Source organism: Pteropus alecto, unplaced genomic scaffold (genome assembly GCF_000325575.1).
Source record: "Pteropus alecto unplaced genomic scaffold, ASM32557v1 scaffold65, whole genome shotgun sequence".
NCBI classification, from domain to species: domain Eukaryota; kingdom Metazoa; phylum Chordata; class Mammalia; order Chiroptera; family Pteropodidae; genus Pteropus; species Pteropus alecto.
In genome coordinates, this window is record NW_006439191.1 from 8,685,781 (window position 1) to 8,708,301 (window position 22,521).

General features: G+C 45.7%; 1 protein-coding gene across 4 annotated transcripts in view; it reads right to left on the reverse strand.

Moving 5' to 3' along the window:
• Positions 1 to 14,570, reverse strand: part of LOC107195962 — a 20,335-nt gene extending 5,765 nt beyond the window's left edge. For 2 of the 4 annotated variants that reach the window (XM_015592783.2, XM_015592782.2), the window contains exons 1-6: positions 13,842 to 14,570; positions 11,487 to 11,582; positions 2,597 to 2,728; positions 2,007 to 2,093; positions 1,678 to 1,824; positions 1,384 to 1,583 (exon numbers count right to left, since the gene is read on the reverse strand). In XM_015592783.2, coding sequence (XP_015448269.1) covers positions 1,384 to 1,583; positions 1,678 to 1,824; positions 2,007 to 2,093; positions 2,597 to 2,728; positions 11,487 to 11,582; positions 13,842 to 13,862 — 683 coding nt within the window. In that variant the 5' untranslated portion in view covers positions 13,863 to 14,570. Of the gene's footprint in view, positions 1 to 1,383; positions 1,584 to 1,677; positions 1,825 to 2,006; positions 2,094 to 2,596; positions 2,729 to 8,872; positions 11,583 to 13,841 lie in introns of those variants that run through there. The other 2 variants (XR_001517278.2, XR_001517279.2) reach the window with 2 other exon arrangements.
• Positions 14,571 to 22,521: the final 7,951 nt, after the last annotated feature.

A 22,521-nucleotide genomic window follows, 5' to 3' on the forward strand; every position in this document is an offset into this window, starting at 1 on the left:
TGAAGCAAGGCACCCTTGTAAGTTATTCTGTTTCTATTGGCAATGCATAGCCTGAGGGCAGGATTCTCTGACTATGTAAGAGATGATCAGACTTGCAGGGGGTCCAAGTATCACATGGATACATTTTTAAGGATCTTAGGCATAGGTTTGCCAGCCTGAGTGTGTCAGGGGTTGGGGGAAGAGGGCACTTATAGCTAGAAATAGAGAAAAGGGTGGAAGAGAGGAACCATTAAAGAAAATTTTTTCATGACACTTGTTAAAGATGCTAAGAAAGACTTCATTCAAGAAGCAGTACTGCAATGGACTTTGCAGGACGGGCACGAGGTAGGCTCAACTCCAAACATGGGGCATGTGGGGACTGAGGCCCGAGCAGCAGGACAGATGTCAGAGAGAACATCACTGAGGAGATCAAGGCCAAGGCGGTTCTTGCTAGGCGGGCTTACGGGATTCTCGCTGAGAGCACAATGGCCGTAAGATGTCCAGGGTCGGGGATGCGGGGCTTGATCAGACGTAGAGGGGGGTCAGGTACTGAAGATGAGGACTTAATGCTAAACCGACTCAGGAGAATTCGCGTTAAAGCTGGGTGAGGAGCTGGCATTTCAGCAGAGCTCTGAATGAAGTAGGAAAGCAAACCATGGAGATGGAGAGGAGGGTCCAGGCACAGTGCAGCGCCACAAAGCCCCGAGGGGCAGTGGAGGAGAGGGAGGGGACAGATTTGGCAGACTTCCACCCCAGACAGTAGGTAGCCCACCTTCCCATTTCCTTGAGATCTATTCAGTCTCAACAATCCTAACGCCTACGAAACGGGAATTATACCTTACAGGAGGTTGGGTGACTTGTTTTTTATAATCCCAAATGTCTTTCATGAAACTAAGATTCACAAACTTGATATTCGGTGACTGTTCATTTAAGTGCTTACGCTCTATGCCTAGATGAAATATCTTTGTAAACTCTTGCAGTTTAGACAGCCAAATGCATTTGTCGGGCATTTATAAAGTATGTGTGTGTGTGTGTGTGCGCGTGCGTGTGTGTGTGTTTGTCAGGCATTTATAAAGTGTGTGTGTGTGTGTGTGTGTGTGTGTGTAAAAGAGGGAGACAGAGAGAGACAGAGAGATGGTAAAATGGAGAGAGGGAAAAAGAAACAATATAACTTCAGACCACAGCGGTTCGTGTGCTGCACATGAAGTAATTTGTTTATAATTGTCCAGAAGAGATGTTTACCCAAGGAACCGATAATAATGTTTGGACACCGCTGGGACTTTCAGGTTTACGTGTCTGTTTAGGCAAGGACCAGTGGCCAGGCCGAGATGGCACTGGAGAGCGAGTCCCCTCGATTCTACGCGTTCGGGTCCACCAGCCTCGCCCAGACACCCTGCGTCTTACCTTAGCCCGCATTTCTGGGACTTCTTACAGGGAAACACAGTAAATCCTTGGCCAGAATCAATCTGACAGCTCAGCGGGACAAGGATGGAGTCTGCATTCTCTGAGACAGAATCGACGACCAGGGTTTTTAATGGAGAATTACTGTCCTCTGGAAAACTGGACCACGCAGCTTCTCCTCGAAGTGTTCCTTCCTCTGTCACCTACGACCAAAAGGAATTTGTTTCCTTTTCCTACCATTTCCCCAGGGAATCTGTTCCGGTCAGAATTCCATTCTAATATAACTGTAAACATCACCTGTCGCCGAAACCAACACCTTGGAGCCGCCTCAGTGGACCTTCTCTGGAAAAGCAGGTGTGCGAACTCGGGGAAGGAGCGGGGCAGATAACGGCTCAACCATCCTGCCAGCCCCCGAGACTTGGGCGTGTTTTCATCCTCGGGGACCTGAGAGGACAGCGGACTAGGTGACAGGTGGCTCACACGTCCACCAACAATCTACCCACACCCCACTCTGGAGCAGGCAGCTGCAGCCACAATGCATAACGACTCCTTTCTCTCTGGGATGGACCTTACATCGATTGTCTTCATTTCAATGACAGGAATTTCAGGTACCAACAAATACACACCTGCCCACAAGGTCTTATCGTCCCTTTATTTCCAGAGCCAGGAAATATCTTGGTATCACTTGTCCTGTTCCTGTTCCTGTCCTTTGCCTGCGAAAGGGGAACCAAGTGTCTGAACAGCGTAGGACGCCAGGACCGGGGCGGTCCATGTTAACTTTGGGGATAAATAACAGAGAGAGGTGACCGCCAACCGAGGCCAAGTGCCCGCCACCATGACAGGAGTTCCGACCTTTTCCATCAATTTACTTAAAATAGTTGCAGTACAGAGACAGCCAGACACAACTTTTTCTTTCTCATTTGAAGTCTGAAAGGTAAGGATTTAAAAACATTCTATAATGGAAATCTTACAAAACAGCGAATAGTCTAGATAAAAGAAACTCTTCAAAGGGATTTTGCAGATATTACCTATTTTTATCCCTTGTCGAAAATAGTACCTAATTTATCTTCTGGGAAGGAATAGAGGTAATTGCTTGAGACAACAGACGAGTGACCATAATCTATAAATTCTATTTCCCATTAAAAAAAAAAAAAAGAAAGAAATATTCCAAGAGATCGTCAAATCATGACTCCAAAAGAGGTGTTTCCTGAGTTACCTGTGACGGGGCCGACTGCCTTGTTCCCATCACTGCACATGTCCACGTCCCTGGTGGCCCCTGCCCGGCCACTGCCAGCCGTGCCGTAGACGATGGTGAGCAGAAGTGTAGAGTAGCAGAAACTGTCACTAGCTTGAACGATAAATTAACATTTAATCTAGCTTTACCTTGCTAATTTGATAGTCATTTTTTAAAAAAAATCACATACTGAATTCTTATATTTATTTGGCTCTATTCCTAGACTATTCTATTACTATTCCAGTCTCCTGCTGGCATTTTATTGTCTTCATTATTGTAGCTTTATGATATATTTTACTACAAAATGGGATTATTGCCTCTGCTGTGGGACCGTTAGTGTCAACGTTAGGGAAACGCAGAAACTCAGAACCTGGGACCATAGTCGCCCAGGACACGAATGAGTTGCATGTGGTATGTACTCTGTTCAAGTTGAGTATTTATCTTATGACTATAATATAATAAATTAAATAATATAATATAATATGCAGGTGTGTTTTGCTAAATTAATAAGCAATCACAAAATGCAGTCAAGCCCATGAATTCAAGCATGTTGCCACATTAGGAAGTTAATAATATATGCTATATGACTAGATCGAATATGTGACCATTTCGAGAAATGGTGAAAGGAAGGGGTATCCGATTCAACACCACATCTATTCCAGATCTGAACAAAAAATCTTAGTAAAGTAACAAACCGACAGTCAACGGCATGTTAGCCAATGCCACTGAACAAGAACAAACTAAATAAATCATAGATATTGAAGAGCGAGAGAATACTTTTCTGCAGATGATCTTATTTGACGCCCAGAAAATACATCAGGAATAATAACGAAAAATACAAAATCATCAGATTTTACTGCCTTGGGTTTCTGATTTGTTAATGTCTTTACATAACTTTTTCGGTCTCTTCTTTTGGCGTTCCTTAAGTTTAGTATTTTTACATTTTTCAGACTTCTTCAGTAGGTCACTTTGCTTTCTTTTTTATTATTTTATGTCAGTGGTTAAGCTCTGAATTTTCCTTTGAGAAAAGCTCTAGATGTATTCTATAAGTCTTCACCACATCTCATGAATTCTAACATACATTTTTCCTTAGATTTTAACATCTCTGAGAAAGTTATCTTGTAATATCAAGGGCATTTTACCATCACAGTGGCCAGGAAGCCACTCTGATTTGACTGTCACTGCACGAACTGGACCATACGTGTTCATATTTTTACTACTTCAGTTAAGATACAAGTATGGTTGGTAACTGCCATGTGAAAGGTCTTCAAAAGTTTTCTCTATAATTTGGCAATGAAATCAAGTTATTCCGGATGCAGAAATACATAGAAACAGGTCAGTAGGACACATATTTATATTAGTAACATACATTTTGATATTAGACAAAGAACTACAGTGCCATATATTCTTGCAAAGCAGCTACCAGATACTTTGCTGGATCTAATATATATATGTATACATATCAGATCAGTCGATGAAGCTGTGTTGCATTTTGTTCTTGAGATGCATGCAGAAGGACTGCCCATCACACACTAAGCAAAGCAACAGGAGAAAGGAGAAATTGCCAGATCCCTTGGAACAGACAGAAGAAATTTCAGAGCGATGAGAGCTGATATGCCTCACACCTGCATGGCGCAGGTGTACTGTCAAAACATCAACTATCCATTTGACCTTGACTTCCTAAAAAAAAGATTTTGAACTGAAGCTGCTTAAGTTCTAGTTATACATGTTTCCATTGAGAAAAAAAAAATACAACTATGATAAAATAAGAAATACTGATGAAACGCCAGCGTTCTTTGTCACACCTTTGAATTATACTGAGAACGCTAAAGGTGACGAGGAGATTGCAGTCAGGAGCACGGGGTAGAAGGGCGGCGGCCATTGCTTGACGATGTTCTGCATACCCGTTATTAGCCCCAAGTCGCTACGCTATGTAGTTATAAGCCACAGAACAATACTTGAGAAGGCGACGTTCTTCAAAGACATCATTAGGCGTGCGCAGAAAAATGCGTGAACCCTAGTTGAGCCGGTGGAGAACTGGCTAGATGTCACCTGGAAAAGATGAGCAGGGGAGTCTTCAGGGATAAGCAGGAGTTCCCCGGGAGGCTAAAGAAGAAGTCATTACAAACCAGAGGAAGAGCTTAACAAAATACAGAAGAATCTAAACTCGCTTGGAGAAAGATTCAGTTTGCAAAGGAGCTTCTACTCGGCAAGGGACACGTCACACCCTTAAAACAGAAGTGACGGGGCCGCTGCAGATCGTGCCGAGATCTTGGCGGTAGAGCTCTTTGGGGATGGTGCAGCCCACCCAAATCACGCCATCTGGGCGCTGCCGACTTCCAATTTTACCCCTCTATTTCTTCCCTGTGCCCACCACGCAGCTTATTGATCATCGAACCAGTATTGTTGAGTTGCAAATATGATTACGTGATCTCCTCAGCTTCGGTGCTGCCCTACAGAACACTCAGCATTGAGAAGACCTCAATGCAGCCACTGGGGGGGGCCCGGTTTGCAAAGAGGTCCGTGAGCCTCGTAGGCGAGAGTCAGGGCCTAACAGCATGTGACCGTGCTCCTTTGATCTTCACGTGACGTGGTTTTTCCGCCACACAGCTGGGGTCCCTCGGGTCCCTCCCTCGGCAGCACTGTCTCCATATTCCATGTCACCTTGATCTCTGCTTGTCTCCGCTCCCCACAATTTCACCCCCATCTATGCAACAGCGAGTAATTAAAGAGTATCGCAAACGTAACATAACATTTCCCCCCAGCAATGGCTTTGTGGGCATCAGCTCACCCAACTCGATTTTGGGGAGGAAAAAAAATCCTATTATTCATCTATATAAAATGGAACAACACCATCATTTGGTGGGATCTTATTTTAGGTCTTATTTGACAAAAGCCAAGGATGTTACACCTTCTCCCTATTCCTACCAAATAAATGAAAACAAATAAACAAACCACAGCTCAATCTTTGGCTCTGGGATTAAATTGAAGCTTTTGCATTAATAGAAAAGAAATATTTGAGATATGCGTTATAAATATCCGAGATGTAAGAATTTACTTTTTGAGCTGAGAATTTTCAGTCTTTCTGACCTAAAATTAAAGATGCACGACCGGATGTAGGAGAGATACAGACAGAAAGACAGCTGGGCATAGAGACAGGCAGAAGGTATTTCATAAAACACATTCCTGCAATTTTGCTTTAGACAGAAATCTTGCTTATTTAACAGCAAAGGTAGGCAAAAAAATTCTTCTATTTTTTTCTAGATTTACATTATTATTGAGATAACTGGTGGTGGCTTTGTTTTCAAGAGAATCGTCTATTTCACAGAGCCAGGATTGATTACCAGTTTGAGCCGGCCAAGGAGAGACACTGGACACTATAACCCCAATTTACCATGTCACTAATTTGGCAACAAGGGGGTTTTCTTAATGGAGTGAAAGTAAGACACCATTTGTCTTCTGTGTCTTTAAAGCCAATTTTTTTTAAAAAATCTACTCTAGAAAAGTAAGGTAAGTTTTTTTTTTTTTTTTTTTTTTTTTTTTTTTTTGCTTCTTGAAAAAGAAGCAATGTCACAAATTTCATTATTATAATACAGACTGTCAGAGCTGGCGGGGACATCAAAAGTATCTAGTCCAATCCTCTCATTTTATAGATGAGAAAAAATAAATAAATTAACTTGTTCCAGACTTCACAACAAACTGGCGACAAAGCCAGAATAGACCCCAAGTTCTGACATTATGCCACTACTCTGCTCAAGACAGCTCGTGGGCCAAGTGGTATCCATTAGAGACATCTGAGTCGCTCTTGCAGCCACAGACTGGGTCACGGTCAAGTTCACGAATGCTTAGGGTCTGTCTTTCCGGAGGTCCATGGACTTAAGAACTACAAATAAAAACTATCGAGTAAGTACTGTTTGGGGGAATTCATAATGAGATCTGAGAGATGAAGAATCTTCTCACTGAACAACGGCTGCCTAGTCAACAGCTCTGAGAAAGAGGGAGGTGACAGAAGCCTGTGTGCATCTCTCGGTTTTCCAGATGAAGAAATGAAGACATGAGAAAATGCAACAGAACCACACAGCTGAATAAGAAAGCGCTCCAGAGCCAAGCCTTCTCTTTCCTGGGCTGCATCCTGCAACCCAAAGCTTGTGTCATTCTATAAAGCACTCGTGATTCAGCGAGGACACCAGCCCCATCGATAAATAATACGGAGAGCTGAGAGACTGAGGTCTCTCGGCAGCTTTACCAAGATCTATTAAAAGTAATATCGGTCCCCTTTCGAACTGCGGCCCTCGTGCTGGGCAACGCCAGAGGTCTGTATTTTATTTGTTCTCGCGTTTCGGATGGCTTCCTTTGTTGGCGCTGGAGCGGATTCGATTACCTCATTCCATTTGGTCCTTTCCAGCCTGTTTCTGTGCTTGGAGTGGGTTGGAAATGGGTTCCAAACTCGCTGCCTGAATGGGAGGAAGGAAGACGCTCCCAGCAAACTCAGCCCGGGTCCCCCAGGGGACAGAGACTTGCGCCTCCCTCTGTGGGACTTCCTATGCACCCAACCCAGGGCGCCCAAGTGCTGTTCTCTCTAAAACCATGCTCATTCTGTGATTTGGTGTGGGCCACAGGATGCTCTGAAACTTGGCAGCTCCTTTTCAGACTTACTTCCGAGGAGAGAAGCACCTACTGTTTACAGGATTCCAGTGGGTTTAAAAGCCAGAAAATCAATCAGCAAAACAAACAGCAACTTTTTGTTGAGCAGCTATTATGCATCCGGCACATCCCAAATAATGAACCCAGTGGAAACAGCCGTGGTTCGGAAGGGCTTTAAGTTTTCCTCACTGACTTCTATGTCCCTGTTCATGTGGGAATGAGCAGGATTCCTTCTCAGACAGGGAGGGCGAACTGACAAAGGTCACACAACCATTTTGTGACAGAAGTTGAAACCAAAGCCAAGTATGTCTACTACACCACAGTGCGTTTCCCACTCATAATCGTCTAAGACATTGCAATGCTGATCCCCAAAATGACATGGGATTCGCACAGTCCTCTAAGAAATAGCCTGCTAGCTGCTCCCCAGAATTCAAGATGGCCTGCGCTTTGCAGAAAGTTGTCCTGATTCCAGCGATGAGGAGAGAGGAGAGAGGTCCTGCGAAGTCCTGCGAAGTGACAACGCCCCGCTAAGCATGCCTCAGCCGCACTGTACCTCACTGAGTTAAGGACGAGTAATACACCTGTTCCTGGCGGTGGCCCAGCTGTGCTTATATTTCTTCGCTCACCACAGCATGATAGAAATTGTGCAGCTCTATTTCCTTCAGAGGGCATCTCCTTTTACGATGAGAGCGCTGGCAATATTCTGTCCGCTCTCCCCCTGGATGCTTATGAGGCTGAGAGGCTGCTGGATTCTGAACTGTGGTCCTGACAGAGATGGAGAGTACCGCAGGTGAACCAGAGCTTCTGGAAATGGCCGGAAACGAGCACGGTCTGGCTTGAAACCCTGTGCCTACTTGGGATGCTAATGAGGTTCTAGAAAGAACTAAAAGATGACCCTGGATGCTCCGGCTCCAACCCTCCACCACAGATTAGCTAGTAACAGGGGCGCGGATTTCCTCGGATTTTCAGCCTCTCTCGGGTCCTCGTCTATGTCTGAATAGGCAGGAATTCGAGTCAAGTCAATATCTGGTGTTACAGGACTGAATTGACACCTGTCCTCAAGCTCAGCGTGGTCCTGAAGGCTGTTCACCCTTAAGACCCTATAAGTCTTACTGTAGAGCCAATATTTATGACACTGAGGACAATAATACAAGATAACGAATGACTACAGGCCAGGCTGAGTGATTCCAGCAATACACGCCTCAATAATTTGGGAAAGAAACAACATGGAATATTTGGGGTGCATTCTTTTTGGGCAAGGCTTTATTGAGAAAAAGAAACTCGAAGCCAGTGTGAGCGGAGTGTCCAGAGAGGAAGAGAAGATGGAGGTTTCGGCCTTCAGGAAGGAGCGTGTGACGCGGGCACAGGCTGGAGTGGAGCGGAGACGATGCGGGGTTCCCCTCCCGGATGAGGAATTCTCTCCCCAAACCCCAGGGCCGAAAGCGAACGAGAGACCTGCCTGGGAACAGCAAGCACAGTCTGGAGTTGGCGTCCTGCAAGACACTTAAGGCAATTGGATTTTCATTCTGTCAATAAGAAGAGCTTCCTGGAGAAGCTGAAAAGCCAATTTCGATCAATTGAAAGAATTGCATTACATGACGCATGACAGGGAGCTCATTTTCATATAAAGATTTATTACAGCCACTACCTCCCTGTGCGTGATTCTTGTAATCCTATCGAAAAGCAACAATCGTTAACTTCGCTGGGCATTATTCCTGGATAAAACAATGCTTTTTATAGCCCACGAGTTGGTTATCTTCTAGTTATCTGTGGACATTTTTTTTTTCTCTTTAAGATGAATTAGCGTACCCTTTGGGATAGGTGGATGGGCACAAGTCAGAACCTCAGAGGGAGACGCACATAGATATGAATCTCAACTCCCCTGATCATCACTTGTGAGACCTTGATCAAGAAACTGACATTGTCTGACACTTGATTTCCCAGACGATGACATGGATTCCAGTACTTGCTTCAGAGATAATGTCATAGTAAGAAAGATGACATAAAAGATGCATCCGACACATAGCAGTCACTTAGTCAGCGAGAACTGTCCTAACTCTTCTTATTCTGTAAGAGTTTCCTCTGTTTGTGGGAGTTTGGAGGGGGACGCCATATAACACTCCTCCATTGATTTTTTTCTCTTTAGTTTCTTCCTACTTTTGATTTTTTCTGCTAGTAGGTTCAAGCAACTATTGAAATTAATCCTCAAACTCCACAGCCTAAATGTTCTCCAATAACCCCCAAAGACTGTGAAGAGACCACACCTAGATCAGATAGAAAAAAAGATAAGCAAGTTATTGAAACCCAAGTCCAAAAATCTTCAGTTACTTTAATACAAGTGAAAAGTTTTCTCCAACTATTTGCCCCGACAGAATAACCAGCTGGACTGACTGAATTTTTAACTTATCAACAAGTTGAATTAGAATCGTTATTATTACTGGTTCACATGTGTTGACCAGAAATCTACATGGGGTCCAATCGTGAACATCAGAGAAAGTATATTTCTTTTTCTTTTTTTTCCCATCTCCAGACCGCTTGGTAGCTAGCTGGTCATCAGGCATGTGGGGAAAAAAGAAAGAAAAAAAAGACAAGACTGGTTTTAGGTGCAAGTGGAGAGATGGAGAAGTTGGCCTCATTTTGTCTCCCAGAGACAACTGTTGACCACGCTGTATAATCCCTAACACACCTCACGGAAGTCGGTCAGGCGTAGAGAGCACTTTATGAAGAGTCGATGAGACCTCGTCACCCTTTGACTCTTGGACACCTCTTGTGACTGGGGAATCCGTGGAAGCTCAGGGCGGACACTGCTCTGTGTCCCCTGCGGAGGCAGAGTCAGCTGAGATGCTGATGGATGAGCAGCGGCCGCACCTTCGAATCACGTGGGCAGCTGGTGAAAACTTCTGCTTCCCAAGCCCCACCTCAGGCCTACGAAATCCGAATGTCTAAAGATGAAGCTTGGGCAGTGATATTTTCTAAGAAGCTCCTTAGATCATTCGAAAGTACAGTCAGGATTGGAAATCACCTTTTCAAAGAGAGAGAGAGAAAAGTCACGGCATTTGGCACCTTGGAAAAGACGCATACCTAGTGTCGTGAACCCCTTTTTAAAAGAGAGCGGGAAACGTGCACTCTGCCTTGAGAAGAGAAAGAAGCATCTTCAAAATGAAGTTAAAAAAATAAATGTAGGACTCCAGAATTCCCTCTCTTAATCTGACTGCACAGCCAGACAGATCCCTGTGAATAGCTCACATGCCATTGGTGCCCCAGCAAACATAGCCTCAGAATTGCTGGTGGAGTGTGACACATCCAGACGTCATAAGACGGCCACCGAAGTTCTTCGATCGATTATTTATTTGTTTTTCTGCCATGTGTCCTCGCCTCTCTGGCATTGCTGAGTCAGTCTACTTGTTACTGTGTGCATCTGCCTTGCGTGTTTCCACCTTTCAACCATTTTATTCCTTCTGGAATATCATCGTCTGCCCTGTTAAACCATCTATGTCCCTTCTGCCTTCAAAACCTGGTCTGACCGCCTCCTCCAGGAAGCCCTCGCTGATAAGTAGAGTCTTACTTATCAGTCTTACTGCTCAGAAACAGGGACGTCGATCAACATTATCCACCTGGGAGCTGGTGACAAATGCAGACCGTCGGCCCCCAAGACCAGCTCAGTACGCGCTAAGTACTTTCTGAGAGTACTCACTGAAACCTCCCACTAAGCGGTGAGGGAAGGACAGGACCCCTTGACCCCTCCTTTAGATCACGGGGCTGGTGTTTGGTGTGGGCATCTGGTAAGATGACCACTGCAGGGGTGGCTCATAAGTGCTCTAGGGTTCAGATGAAGAAAAGATGCATGCTAACTTTTAAGAAATTGAGAGGTCATTCGCACACCACGAAATCCACCCCTTTAAGATGTGCAATTCAGCGGTTTCTAGTCCAGTCACCAAATCATGCGCCCTCGCCGCTAATTAATTTCAGAACATTTTCATCACCGCGGAAAGAAACCCCAGGCTAGTTAGACCCAGGCCCCAGAGACCATTAACCTTTGTCTCTGTGAACCCGCCTCTTCTGAATATTTCACAGCAGCGGAATCATGTAACCGTGCGGCCTTTTGTGTCTGGCCTCCTTCACTTAACATAACGTTTTTAGGGTTCATCCACGTTGAAGCCTGAGCCCCTACAGATAGAGATTTTTCTCCTTGACCAAACTCTACTCTGGGTCCCTTCTGCCATGTCACCTTCTGGACTTCCATGTTTGCATCTGTGTGGTCCAGTTCCGAGTATGTTGCTCTTCTTGGGCTCTTCCTCCCGACGTGCTGGTCCAGAAAACGCTTCTATGGGAAAAAAAAAAAAACGAAAGTAATTATGACATTGTCTCATCAGTTTCTCTTATGGATCGTAGGCCTGCATTTCTTATTGCCCAATGTCTGAACACGGTGTATCTCATCGTCGGCTCCCTAACTCTTCCGAGACCCCCTTTGACCCTACTTTACTCATTTTTTATTTAAACAACAAAAAAGCATGTATTTGGATGTTAATACCAGGTACGATGAAAGTGTTTGCGTAAATATTATTCATCGTCTGACAGAGGTGGTCAGCGAGAGAATGTGAACAAAATGAGAACTGAAATGTACACAGATTTAGGCAAATTTGGCGACACGAGCACTGATGAGGGATATTGGATAACTAGCCCAAGAAAGGAGAAAATGTAAAATTTGATTAGACTGTATAAAAATAATACTAATGATAGTTATTTACATAAACTGTTGAAGCATTCGGCCGAATTACAATAATTTTGAGGTAATGTTAAAACACGGTTCTGATTAGCTTGTGCAGGTGTACGTGCCTCTCGGTAAGCTTGGCCCAAGGCGGCTCAGACTTTGGGTGTTTAGCCCAGGGAGCTTGGACGGGAAGGCCCGAGAGCAGGAAGCTTGCTCAGTACGTGACGATTAATTCATGTCACCAACAGAGGAACCATAAGGGTAACCTTCTCCTCAATCCCCTCTCCTTCTTTATTTCCTAGTCTAAGATGTCATAAGTTGGTTAAAAATAGAAAAAAGAAAAAAACAAACCCTCAAAACATATGACCTAAAGCAAGACAGTCAATAGAATTATCCTTTAATGTGAAGGAACAGTGCTTTCTCTGTTTCCGCTAGTTGGATCCAGTGGTTTCTCCTCAAGAAAACCATGCTATCTCACAAGGTTTCAGAGGTATGTTTTCGACTGTCTGCTGGCCTTTTTAAAAGTGACTTTTTCATAGGCAGAAAGCCTCAGATAAAAGGAGAAAATGCCCAAGGGAAAATAATATTTCAAGGATTAATGTACCATCTCAGAAGTCTCAGAAGCAAGAAATGTGGGTTGCATTACTCGCCCTAGGATAAAGTCCTGGCTGAAATGCCCACTACGTGCCCCATTAGAAAGACTCTATATTTGTAAACTTCCACAGTGCATCGCCTCATTAAGATAGTACCTCAAAGTCGAGGCAGCAGACTAGAAAAGTTCACTGTGGCATAATAAATAAGATCACTTCTAAGCTAGAAGTGTAATAGGAACTGGTAACATAATGTGAAACGAAATTGGTATTAGTCATCAGTGCATAAGAAGACTATAACTTAGTCGAGCAGGGGATGTAAACGCAGCGTTAGTTCACGGCCCCTCACTTCCTTATTCCTGCCCCTTCTTTCTCCTTCCACAGAAATTACTAATCTTTAATTTTACAGTAAGCATTTAGGCGGGGAAGGACCTGGCAAAATGACAAGCAAGCGAAACCGCCCACGAACACACGCCAGATAACAGGACAGCAGCTCTGTCGATGGGAGCCGAGGGCGTCTGGCGTACGGTCACCGTAGCAAAGACAAGTGACTTGAAGGACGTAGAAACGTGGGTTCGTGGAGAAGAATGAGACGGCCGTGCGGCCAGAGGGAAGGGCAGGATGGAGCTAGGTACAGACATATCGTCTTTTAATTCGACGGATGACGTTGGGGATGTTCGTAGTTGCAGAAAAAACAGGAACATTCTTATTCAAAATACATCGTATTTTATAAAACATAGCATACGTTCACAAGATGGCAGATGATACGATTCTTAAACATGATTGGTAAGACTAAGACATAACTTGCAAAATACTTTTGATATCATGCTAAGCAATAAGAATAATAATTATATAATTGTACATACAGCACAATGACAGCTATGTAAATGATGCCTAGAAAATAAACCAAAATATTTGGAAATAAACCACATGTTAGGAAATAAACCAAAATATTTCCACTGGACATAAAAGGGATTTTTATTTTTAACATCCCAATTTTTCTTTTTATTTTTTCTATTTTCAAAATTATGTTTGATGAGCCTATATTATATTTATAATTAAAATTGTGGATGAGCACAGGCTTCTCCGAAGAGGAGGGGACTCATATACCCTTTTATTTTTAAAGATCCGGAATGCACACCTGTCTGGGCCTCACTTTCTCCGTCTGGAGAATGTGAGGCCCACCCGTATCTGCTTCTCTAGATGGCTGTCTAGAAATTGGGACGAGTAAAGTGACACAGATGACGCAGTCTCTTGTTTCCTCTAAGGACTGGGAACTCACCTCCAGACATCGGTAACACATGCGCGATTACACGTCACCCTTCTGTTCTCTCGTGATGCGTGGTAACTCTGAACATGGTCTCATGGTGTAAAGTTGGATCCTCAGCAATAACTGTAACGGATTTAATCCTTCTTCGCCCTCTGTGCACTAAAACGAGGACTTGCCTGTGAATAGCGATGATGACCGCAGTCTGTAGGGACTTAAACAGAGACCGCGCCTGGCACGACCCAGCAGAGAGGCCACTGACGGTTAGGACACGGGACGGTGGGCCTGTCATTTCTCAGACAGCAGGTGTTCAGGCTTCTTGGGATCACGAACATTTCTGAGCCGTTTTCCCAGGGAGGACCCTCGAAGGTGTAAGTAACGAGAACCACTCAGGCCAAGTTTAAGTGAGACAAGAGAACAGGAGAATCCTGGGGAGTATCATAAGGAGTCGGTAATGGCTCAAAGAAGCCAAGGAATAATAAGACGCCCTGAGGACGGGGCTGGGGACCGGGGACTGAAAAGCTGTAAGGCATCCAGGCCGTTCTCCCCAGCTCCCCGCTCTGTTCGTTTGGACTATGTTCTCAGTTTTCTCCACTGAAAAAATAGACACCAACTCTCCCAATCGGGCAGAGGGAGCGTCCAGCTACCCAGGGAGAAGCCGACCTCTCGTCTCTTGCCTAATTCTAAATTCCTGAAGATCTGACTCAGAACAGCCCGTCTTGCTCAATTCCCCATTCCCCATCCAGTGACCGGTGACCCAGAGTGCAGTTACGAGTCCCAGACCTCTCCCGGGCTCAGAGTGCTATCATCACGTGACTGGGTAGGGACGAGGCGGCCTCTGGAAAACCGCGTATGAGTTGAGAGGCAGAGAGCTGGCCAAACCAGACAGCCCAGGGAAGAGACCCCAAGTGCTTTAAAGTATGAATGTACCGTTTGCACATAACACATAGCACCCCCCAGTGTAACTAAGCCTCGTTAAAGCAGCCTTGGGTCAGAAAGTCACTTCTCTGATTTTCCCTCTGGTCACGAGAGTCCCAACTGCGGTCTTCAGTAGGGTCCACGTGGACCAATTATCTATGCGTGTTGATGCCCCCCGAACATCGTTTACGTTCAGAGCTTTATGCCTGCCATTGCTAACCTCGCGCGATCGCTGTGAGAGCCTAATAGAGTGGATGTATAAAGGAAAATAACTTTGGCAAATTGGAAAGCTATTCCCTCGCTGGTCATGAGAGTCCCAACTGCGGTCGTCAGTAGGGTCCACGTGGACCAATTATCTATGCGTGTTGATGCCCCCCGAACATCGTTTACGTTCAGAGCTTTATGCCTGCCATTGCTAACCTCGCGCGATCGCTGTGAGAGCCTAATAGAGTGGATGTATAAAGGAAAATAACTTTGGCAAATTGGAAAGCTATAATCGTGTGAAAGCATATTAGTGGAATATTTATACTGAGGTGGACATGACTGACGTCAGACCCTGCGTCGAGTGGAGACAGGACAGAGCAAGGAGAATTGAACAGAGCAAAACGTTCACACAGAGAGGGCACAGGAACGTGCCGGGGACATTTGAAGGACATATTTCAGCTGTTCCATAGCTTTTCGGGACCGCTCTTGCCTAGGCTCGATGTGCTTGCTGTCCTTTACTCTCCCACATCCGGTTTGCACCTTAACCCGAGATTCCAGAAGCCGTAGGCTGCTCCTCGCCCCCAAACACACACCCGTCCCTGGGGAAGAGCTCCTTCCTGCTCCAGTTTGTCCCAAACCACCAGCCGCGCCGCGGGCTGCGGGCTGGCGGCGCTCAGGGCTATTCTGGGGCAGCCAGTTTGCACGCTGATAGGGGAGGATTAATGAGACAGTCTGCTCATCCATCGCAATTAGAAACAACACTGGAACTATTCCGAGGCTATTTCTATGCAGGGAACTTGAACTGCTCATCAGCCCTCCTCGCTCAGAGACCTGCGGGTAATTAGGGCCGTGTCAAATATAGGAGAAGCAGCCCAGAACAGCCCCATCTGTGCCGGCACCTTTGGTGCTGAGGATACACTGTGCCCTCAGCTGGCACGTCGAGAGAGGAAAAGGGGGCATTTAGCTTCAACCCGGAGGATTTTGGTGTCGCTTAACTAGACCTAAAACACCCTGGCCTTTCAGCCTCAGGTGGGCTGTCAGACACAGTTCAGGGGTGAAAAACCACATTAGCCCCAGTAAGCATCCTAACATTTATGGGCTCTGGTTAGCCAAGCCGCAGGTTTGCCACCAGCTCATTAAAAAGGACAGCTCAGCTTAGGACCAAGGGGATGACAAGAGTACAGTGTATCTGTGAACCTCGTATTTGAAAAACTTAAAAAAAAAATTAAGTTTTTTTCCTCATGATATTGATGAGAGGCTGAGGGGGGGAAAAAGCAGGTATTATCATCTCCATTGCACCGATTTTATTAGCATCTCTATTTTCTACAAATTGGTGTGGAGAGTAAAATCGGATCCGCTGGCAGAGCTCCCAGCAGGTCCCACAGAGCCATCCTGAGCACCTGTGGCCACTTGTCCCCATGGTCATCACCCCTCTGTGCAATGTCCTCCAGGCCTGCCAGTCAAGGTGTGGTCCTTAGGTCAGCCGTTTTTGCGGTCCTGAGACAGTGCAAGAAATTCACCACCTCGGACCCCCAATGTCCCCAATCAGAACCTGCCTTTTTTTTAAAAGAAAATTACCTTTAAGAAGCTGCCTTTTGACAAGCATTAAAGCTTGAGAAATAGCCTCTAGGAGAGTCCCCGCTGGCCATCTGGGAGGGCGGTGACGGAGGCTGTCCAGGTGAGCTCAGCTAGTTTGAGGAGGCCGTGAGGTCATTTGGCTGCTGCATCCACGACGAGCTGTTTGTTTGTTTGCTTGAGTTTCCTAACGTCTGATGATCACAGAATTTCACAACTTCTCAGGCTCTCAGGATGGGATATTCAGTCTAGAAGCCCTTGATTGTCTGCAGCTTGATCTCTGGGCATCGCCCTGAGGTGTGTGCATTTGAGGGTCTGCAGGTGAGTTTCTGAGCCACATCCTGTCCGTCCAAAAAGCCTGATGAGGGATGAGGATTGGGTGGTTCTAGACTGGGGAGGCCCGTCTCCCGATGGACTTAGGATATTCAGTTGTGTTTGTGGTTACCGAGTATGATAGAGGCTCATTCTCCACTCACCTACGCAGCTCATTCTGGCATCCTTGGGATGGGGCCGTGGCTTGGTGTATCCTGTAGCGGCACGCCTTGTCTCTGCCGAATCCGCTTTTCCTCCACGCCTAGTCTGCCTGGTGTGGTGACGCCTCTGCGTGACAGCGGGCCACACGGGGCAAATCCACAGGGGTCAATGTCTAGCGAAAGCTGGCCTCAGCAGAGGCCAACGGCCTCGGACAGGAAAGGAAATTGCTGACTTTCCAGGGGGGTCTGGGGGCCTTGCTGGCCATGAAGGCCACTCTCAGGGCTGGAAGGCACAGATACAGGGGGCAGGTACTTAGGCTACCACAGCTCAGCTGTCGAGACAAGCCCAGCTTTTCCACCTCTGATAAGCCATGTGGGCCGTCCGTTTTGAGCTTTTTAAATTTCCCAACTCATGGGCTTCAGGTAATCCAAACCACCCGGTGATACCCTCTCTGGCTGCAAAGTACCAAGGGGTGACGGGCAAAGCGCCACCCTGGAGCACTGCTCCTCAGGCATTTTACAGCCACCTCGTGTCACCGAAGCTGCCGATGTGAGCAGCAGAGAGGCACGCGCGGCATCCTCTCTGGGAGCTATAGCTCGATTACCAAGCTTCTCCAGATGATCAGAGAGGAGGTTAAAAAAGCGGTGGATGATTTTTCACCCCGCGTGGTCATCCGAGCCCTGTGGTTGTCAGGAACTTCTAAGGGCCCCATAGCAAGAGCTACACCACGTGTCTCCCCCCCGGCATCACATGACACAGGGAAAGGAGTATCAGAAGGATGATGTCAACACTGATTCTACTTCCTTAATTTCTGAGCAATTCTCCTCCTGCCCAAGGAAGCGGCAGAAGTGCCACTTGCCAGACTGCCTTCTTCGTTGATCTATTTCTTTAACAGAGTTAAGCCTCAGGCCAGACTCTGTATTAAGTACCACAAGTATAACGACGAATAGGCAGATAGAGTTCTTGCCTCACAGAGCCCGCGGCTCGGTGAGAGACGCAGACCTCAAAGAAACAATCAGAGAAATAATCGTATAATTAAAACCGTGACAGGGAAAATATACAGCATGCTACATACAGTGGTTGTTAGTAAACCAACTTAAAAAAAAGAAAAAGTCCTAATGTGAAGCATTTGCTGATCTTCACGATGTGCATACTCCCACTCTGCTTGATTTCAAGCTACCAGCAGTTGCCAGCTTACAAAATTCCAGAGTATTTAACAGTCAGCTCCCTTTAGCCAGCGCGACCAACTCCGGCACACCGCTGGGGCACTCGGAGCATAATAAAGAGGGACTGAGGGTGTCAGAGCTTCCCCTGTGACATCTGAGCTGAGACCTGCAGGATCAGCCGCAGCAATGACTTAAGGCAAGAATGGATGAACCTCGAGGGTCTTAATGCTGAGTGAAATAGGTCAGTCAGAAAGATAAATACCATATGATTTCACTTATATACGCATAATCTAAGGAACCAAGAAAAAAAAAACACAAAAACCAAACTAATCAAAACCAGACTCACAAAAATAGAGGACAATCTGGTGACGGCCAGAGAGGAGAGGGTCTGGGAGGCTGGGAGAATGGGGTGAAGGGTTAAAGAAGTTCAAGTTAGCAGTTGATAGATGGTCGGGGGATGGGGAGCACGGCGCGGGGAACGCAGTCAGCAGTGATGTGATGGCCGGGCGGAGCGTCGGAGGGGAGAGAGAGCCATTGGGGGGATCGTTTTATAAACTCTATAAATGTCTAACCTGCGCATTATATAGTTGAAACTAATAAAATAAACATTTTTAAGTTAAAAAAAAAAAAAAAAAAGATGGTGCAAAATACTTTCCGGGCGGAAAGAATACGTTGGGCAAAGACCCCGAAGTGGGAAGGAACATGGTTTTTGAAGTCACAGAAGACAACCGTGGTGGCACGTAGTTTGCCCCCAAACCAGGTGACATAGATACTACTATCGTTCCCCATATTAGACATAAGGAAACTGAGCTGCAGAAGGGTTAAGTGACGAAGGAACTTGCTCAGGGTCGTACAATGGCAGGGTGAGGGGGGACGGGGCTGGAGCTAGACTCTCTTTCTCCAGAGTCTGCCATGTTATCTCTACTTTCTGCTGCCTTTCAGCTGAGGCTGGAGGGCTAGACAAGATCCGAACTATGTAGAAGCTGGTGCTCTTTGGGGCTTACTTCTCAGAGCAATGTCAAGTCAATGTCCTCAAGGCACCTCTGTAGGCCGGCAGTTCTTAGCCCATTGGGTTGAGACCGTTGTAAAATCGAATGTAAGGGGTAGCCACCCCCATCATTAGGAATGTCCTTTATGGGTGCTGAGGGTTCACAGATGCCCTCAAGGCCATTTATAAACTCCGCAGTGGTCCAAAGACTGAAGGAAAAAAACTGTAGGCTGTACCTTCCCTCCTGTGCACCTCTAGCTTAGATATTTCTTCAGATTTCTTTCTTTCTATATGTCTGCCATCTTACAAGAAACTTTCTAGCTTCTCTTGCTTTGCCAGGAGCAAAACGTTTCATCATTGGCTGAAGTCCTGGGGCCGTGCCATTTAAAATACCTCTGGCAGGAGCATCAGATTAGAAGTAGGGAGATGTCCATTTTTGCCTTTTATTCAATCTTCTACCTGATAATTTTCATTCAATCTGCTACCTGATAATTTTAGCCTCTATCCATGACAAGGAAATGCGTTAGCAGTGATGTTTAATTCTTTCCTCTAAGACCCATACCCTGGGACATCCTTTGTCAAAAAATATGCCATCGAAACCTTCATGTGTATGTCGATTCGATTTCCAGTAAATCTGCTTTGTATGAATTAAATTATATTTCAGAGTAAAACTTGAAATAATTATATTTTACTCTGTCTTCTTCAAGAAATGCTTTTGAATTCAAAAGCCATATTTAGAAAAGTGTCATCAGATCTTTGGAAAGAAAGTGCCATTTAAATGCAGAGCATTATAATTATAGTAATTATTATTTTCCTGCTATTCTATCACTAATCCTGACATCATCCCCCCTACTGTTTCTGATTAGTGATTTTTCTCCCCACCATCCAAAACAAGCAAAGACAGATTTAAGTTCGCTAAAGACAGGAGAAAAGATCTTTGGGGTACCATCTAGAAGGCTTCGTTCCCAAGGGAGAGAGATGCTTGTGCCAGCAGACACAGCAACGGCTACCTTAACCTGGAAGTTGATGTGGCCCTTGGCCACTTCGGGATTCTCATGCTAAAGAACCAACAGGCAAAGAACAAGGTTACTCTTCCAACTGGGAAGACTGGGATCATCAAGGAGAAACTGGCTGGCTCCTGTGCCAGAGGAGCAGGAAGTATGTCGGGACAAAGGACACGTCCTCTTAGACGTGCATGTCCCACAAACGGGGTAGCTTAAAACAACAGAAATGTAGTTATTCTCTTACAGTCTGGAGGCTAGAAATTCCAAATCGAGGTGGTGAGCCTTCCTTTCGGAGGCTCTGAGAATCTGCTCCCTGCGTCCCTCCTACCTTCTGGTGCGAACCAGCAACCTTTGGTGCTCCCTGGCTCAATCACCTCAACCTCTGCCCCCCCATCTTAGGGCATTCATTCTTCGTGTGTGCCCAAGTTTTCCTCTTTTTATAAGGACACCAGTAATTGGATAAGGGCCCACCCTAATCTGATATGACCTCTTTAAGACTTGATTAGATCTGCAAAAACCTTATTTCCAGCCTCCGGTTTTAAAATTTCAAAAACGTCTATGTAGTGAATACATTTCAAACGACAATATTCTTCTATTTCAGTATTTCAATTACAGGCTATCCAAGAGAGAGTGGATCTCAACCAAAGGAGAAATGAACATCACGCCAGAATGGGTAAAGTAACCCACGGGGCTATGTAGCCTGTTTTGGAGACAGGGTGGATGTGTTTTCAACTGTAGAAGCGATAGTTGCATATTATGAGGTGTAAACATCATTTTCTACTGTCTCTGTCTGGAAGCCATGCACGGTTCAAAGACGTGTAAATGGATGCCAAGTTGGCCTGCCCAGACCGCAGTGGTTTGGTACGGTATCCATTTAGCTAAATCGGAATCCGCATTTTGCAACGTTCCCTTCCGCGTGTCACACGAGATGAAGGTCAATTAGCCTCAAGAGAAATTCGTGTGAGATTTGGAAAGCAGAGGGGAACAGCCAGCATCACACGCCAAACGGGGCACGGGGTGCTATCTCATCTGCCACATTTTCACTGACCTGGCGTCTCAGCCTGTCCCAGGGCAGTGGCTGTGATGGTGACGCCTCCCAAAGCTCTGTCCGGATGTCCTCCCTCAGCGTTGACAAGGGTTGTCACAGAGGAGAAAATCGGGAACCATGAGCAGCATTGACATTTGTGGTCCCCCACCTCCGTAGAGGCTGGATGTCTTCTACAGACAGGTTTGATTTTGGATGGTTTTTCTAAATACTAGTCATTTTGATCCTCTCTTCCAGCCACATCCATATGTAACAACGGCCTTGAACTTTAACCCATAGTTCCTGAGACTGGCAATAAAACATCAGTGCAACACGCTGGGGCTGACTGAGAAGAGCCCGTCACACGCAGGGTGACAGACACATCGCTTGGTATCTGTTCACGTCGGGTCGCCAGACTCCCTGCCTCCCAGAAGGTCCCGTTAGAGCAGTTTGCGAGCGTTCTATCTTAGCACTCGGTCTCAGGCAACTTCATTTTCTTTTTTGTTTGTTTGTTTTACTATAAACTCCCATTTTCTCCTGTTTCCCATATTTTATTCCCCTTTCAGGTCACCTTTCCTCATTTTCTGCCGACATGTGATTGCTGGGCTGTGCGTGTTTCTTCTTTCGGTTCTTCCTTTGTACATGTCCTCCACCTGTCCCCTTCCCTGCTCTACCTCCTGCCCGTCCTTCCTTGTCCAAAATCGGCGAGCACAAGCTCGTCAAGAAATGTGAACTCTGCCTCGCTTAACACCCATTCATTGGGAAGGTATCGACTGTTGAACTAAATCTGCATAGAGAAGCTAGAGCTACGTTTTATCCAACGTAAGGTAATAATGTCTTCGGTATCCGTTTCCCACCCCCCACCCCCCCCATTCGATATATTGCAGATTCGTTCTCTGAAATCATTAAGTTCATTTGGCATGAACGAGCTTTGCTAGGCTCTGAGAATGAGACGTGCATTGGGCAGAGACTGTTTTCTCAGGAAGATAATACTCAAGTATTTCTCAGCTCAGCCCTGAGGCTCCGAGGGAGGCCCAGGAACCTGGGGGGAGGGGAGGTTCTGCTTTCCAGAGCACTGGCTTGGTTAATCCACACCATTTTCATGAAGTGGTTAACATTCCTCATGAAGAAACGGGGGCTAAGTGACTCAAAGCACATTAGAATTCTTGGCACGCTGGCCAGCAGGATTCTTTCTCTCAAAATCATAAAATTTAAAAACATATATCATTTTTATGTAACTAAAGAAAAACTGAATTGATTTGTCAAAAGACAAGGAAGGAAGGAAGGAAGGAAGGAAGGAAGGAAGGAAGGAAGGAAGGAAGGAAGGAAGGAAGGAAGGAAG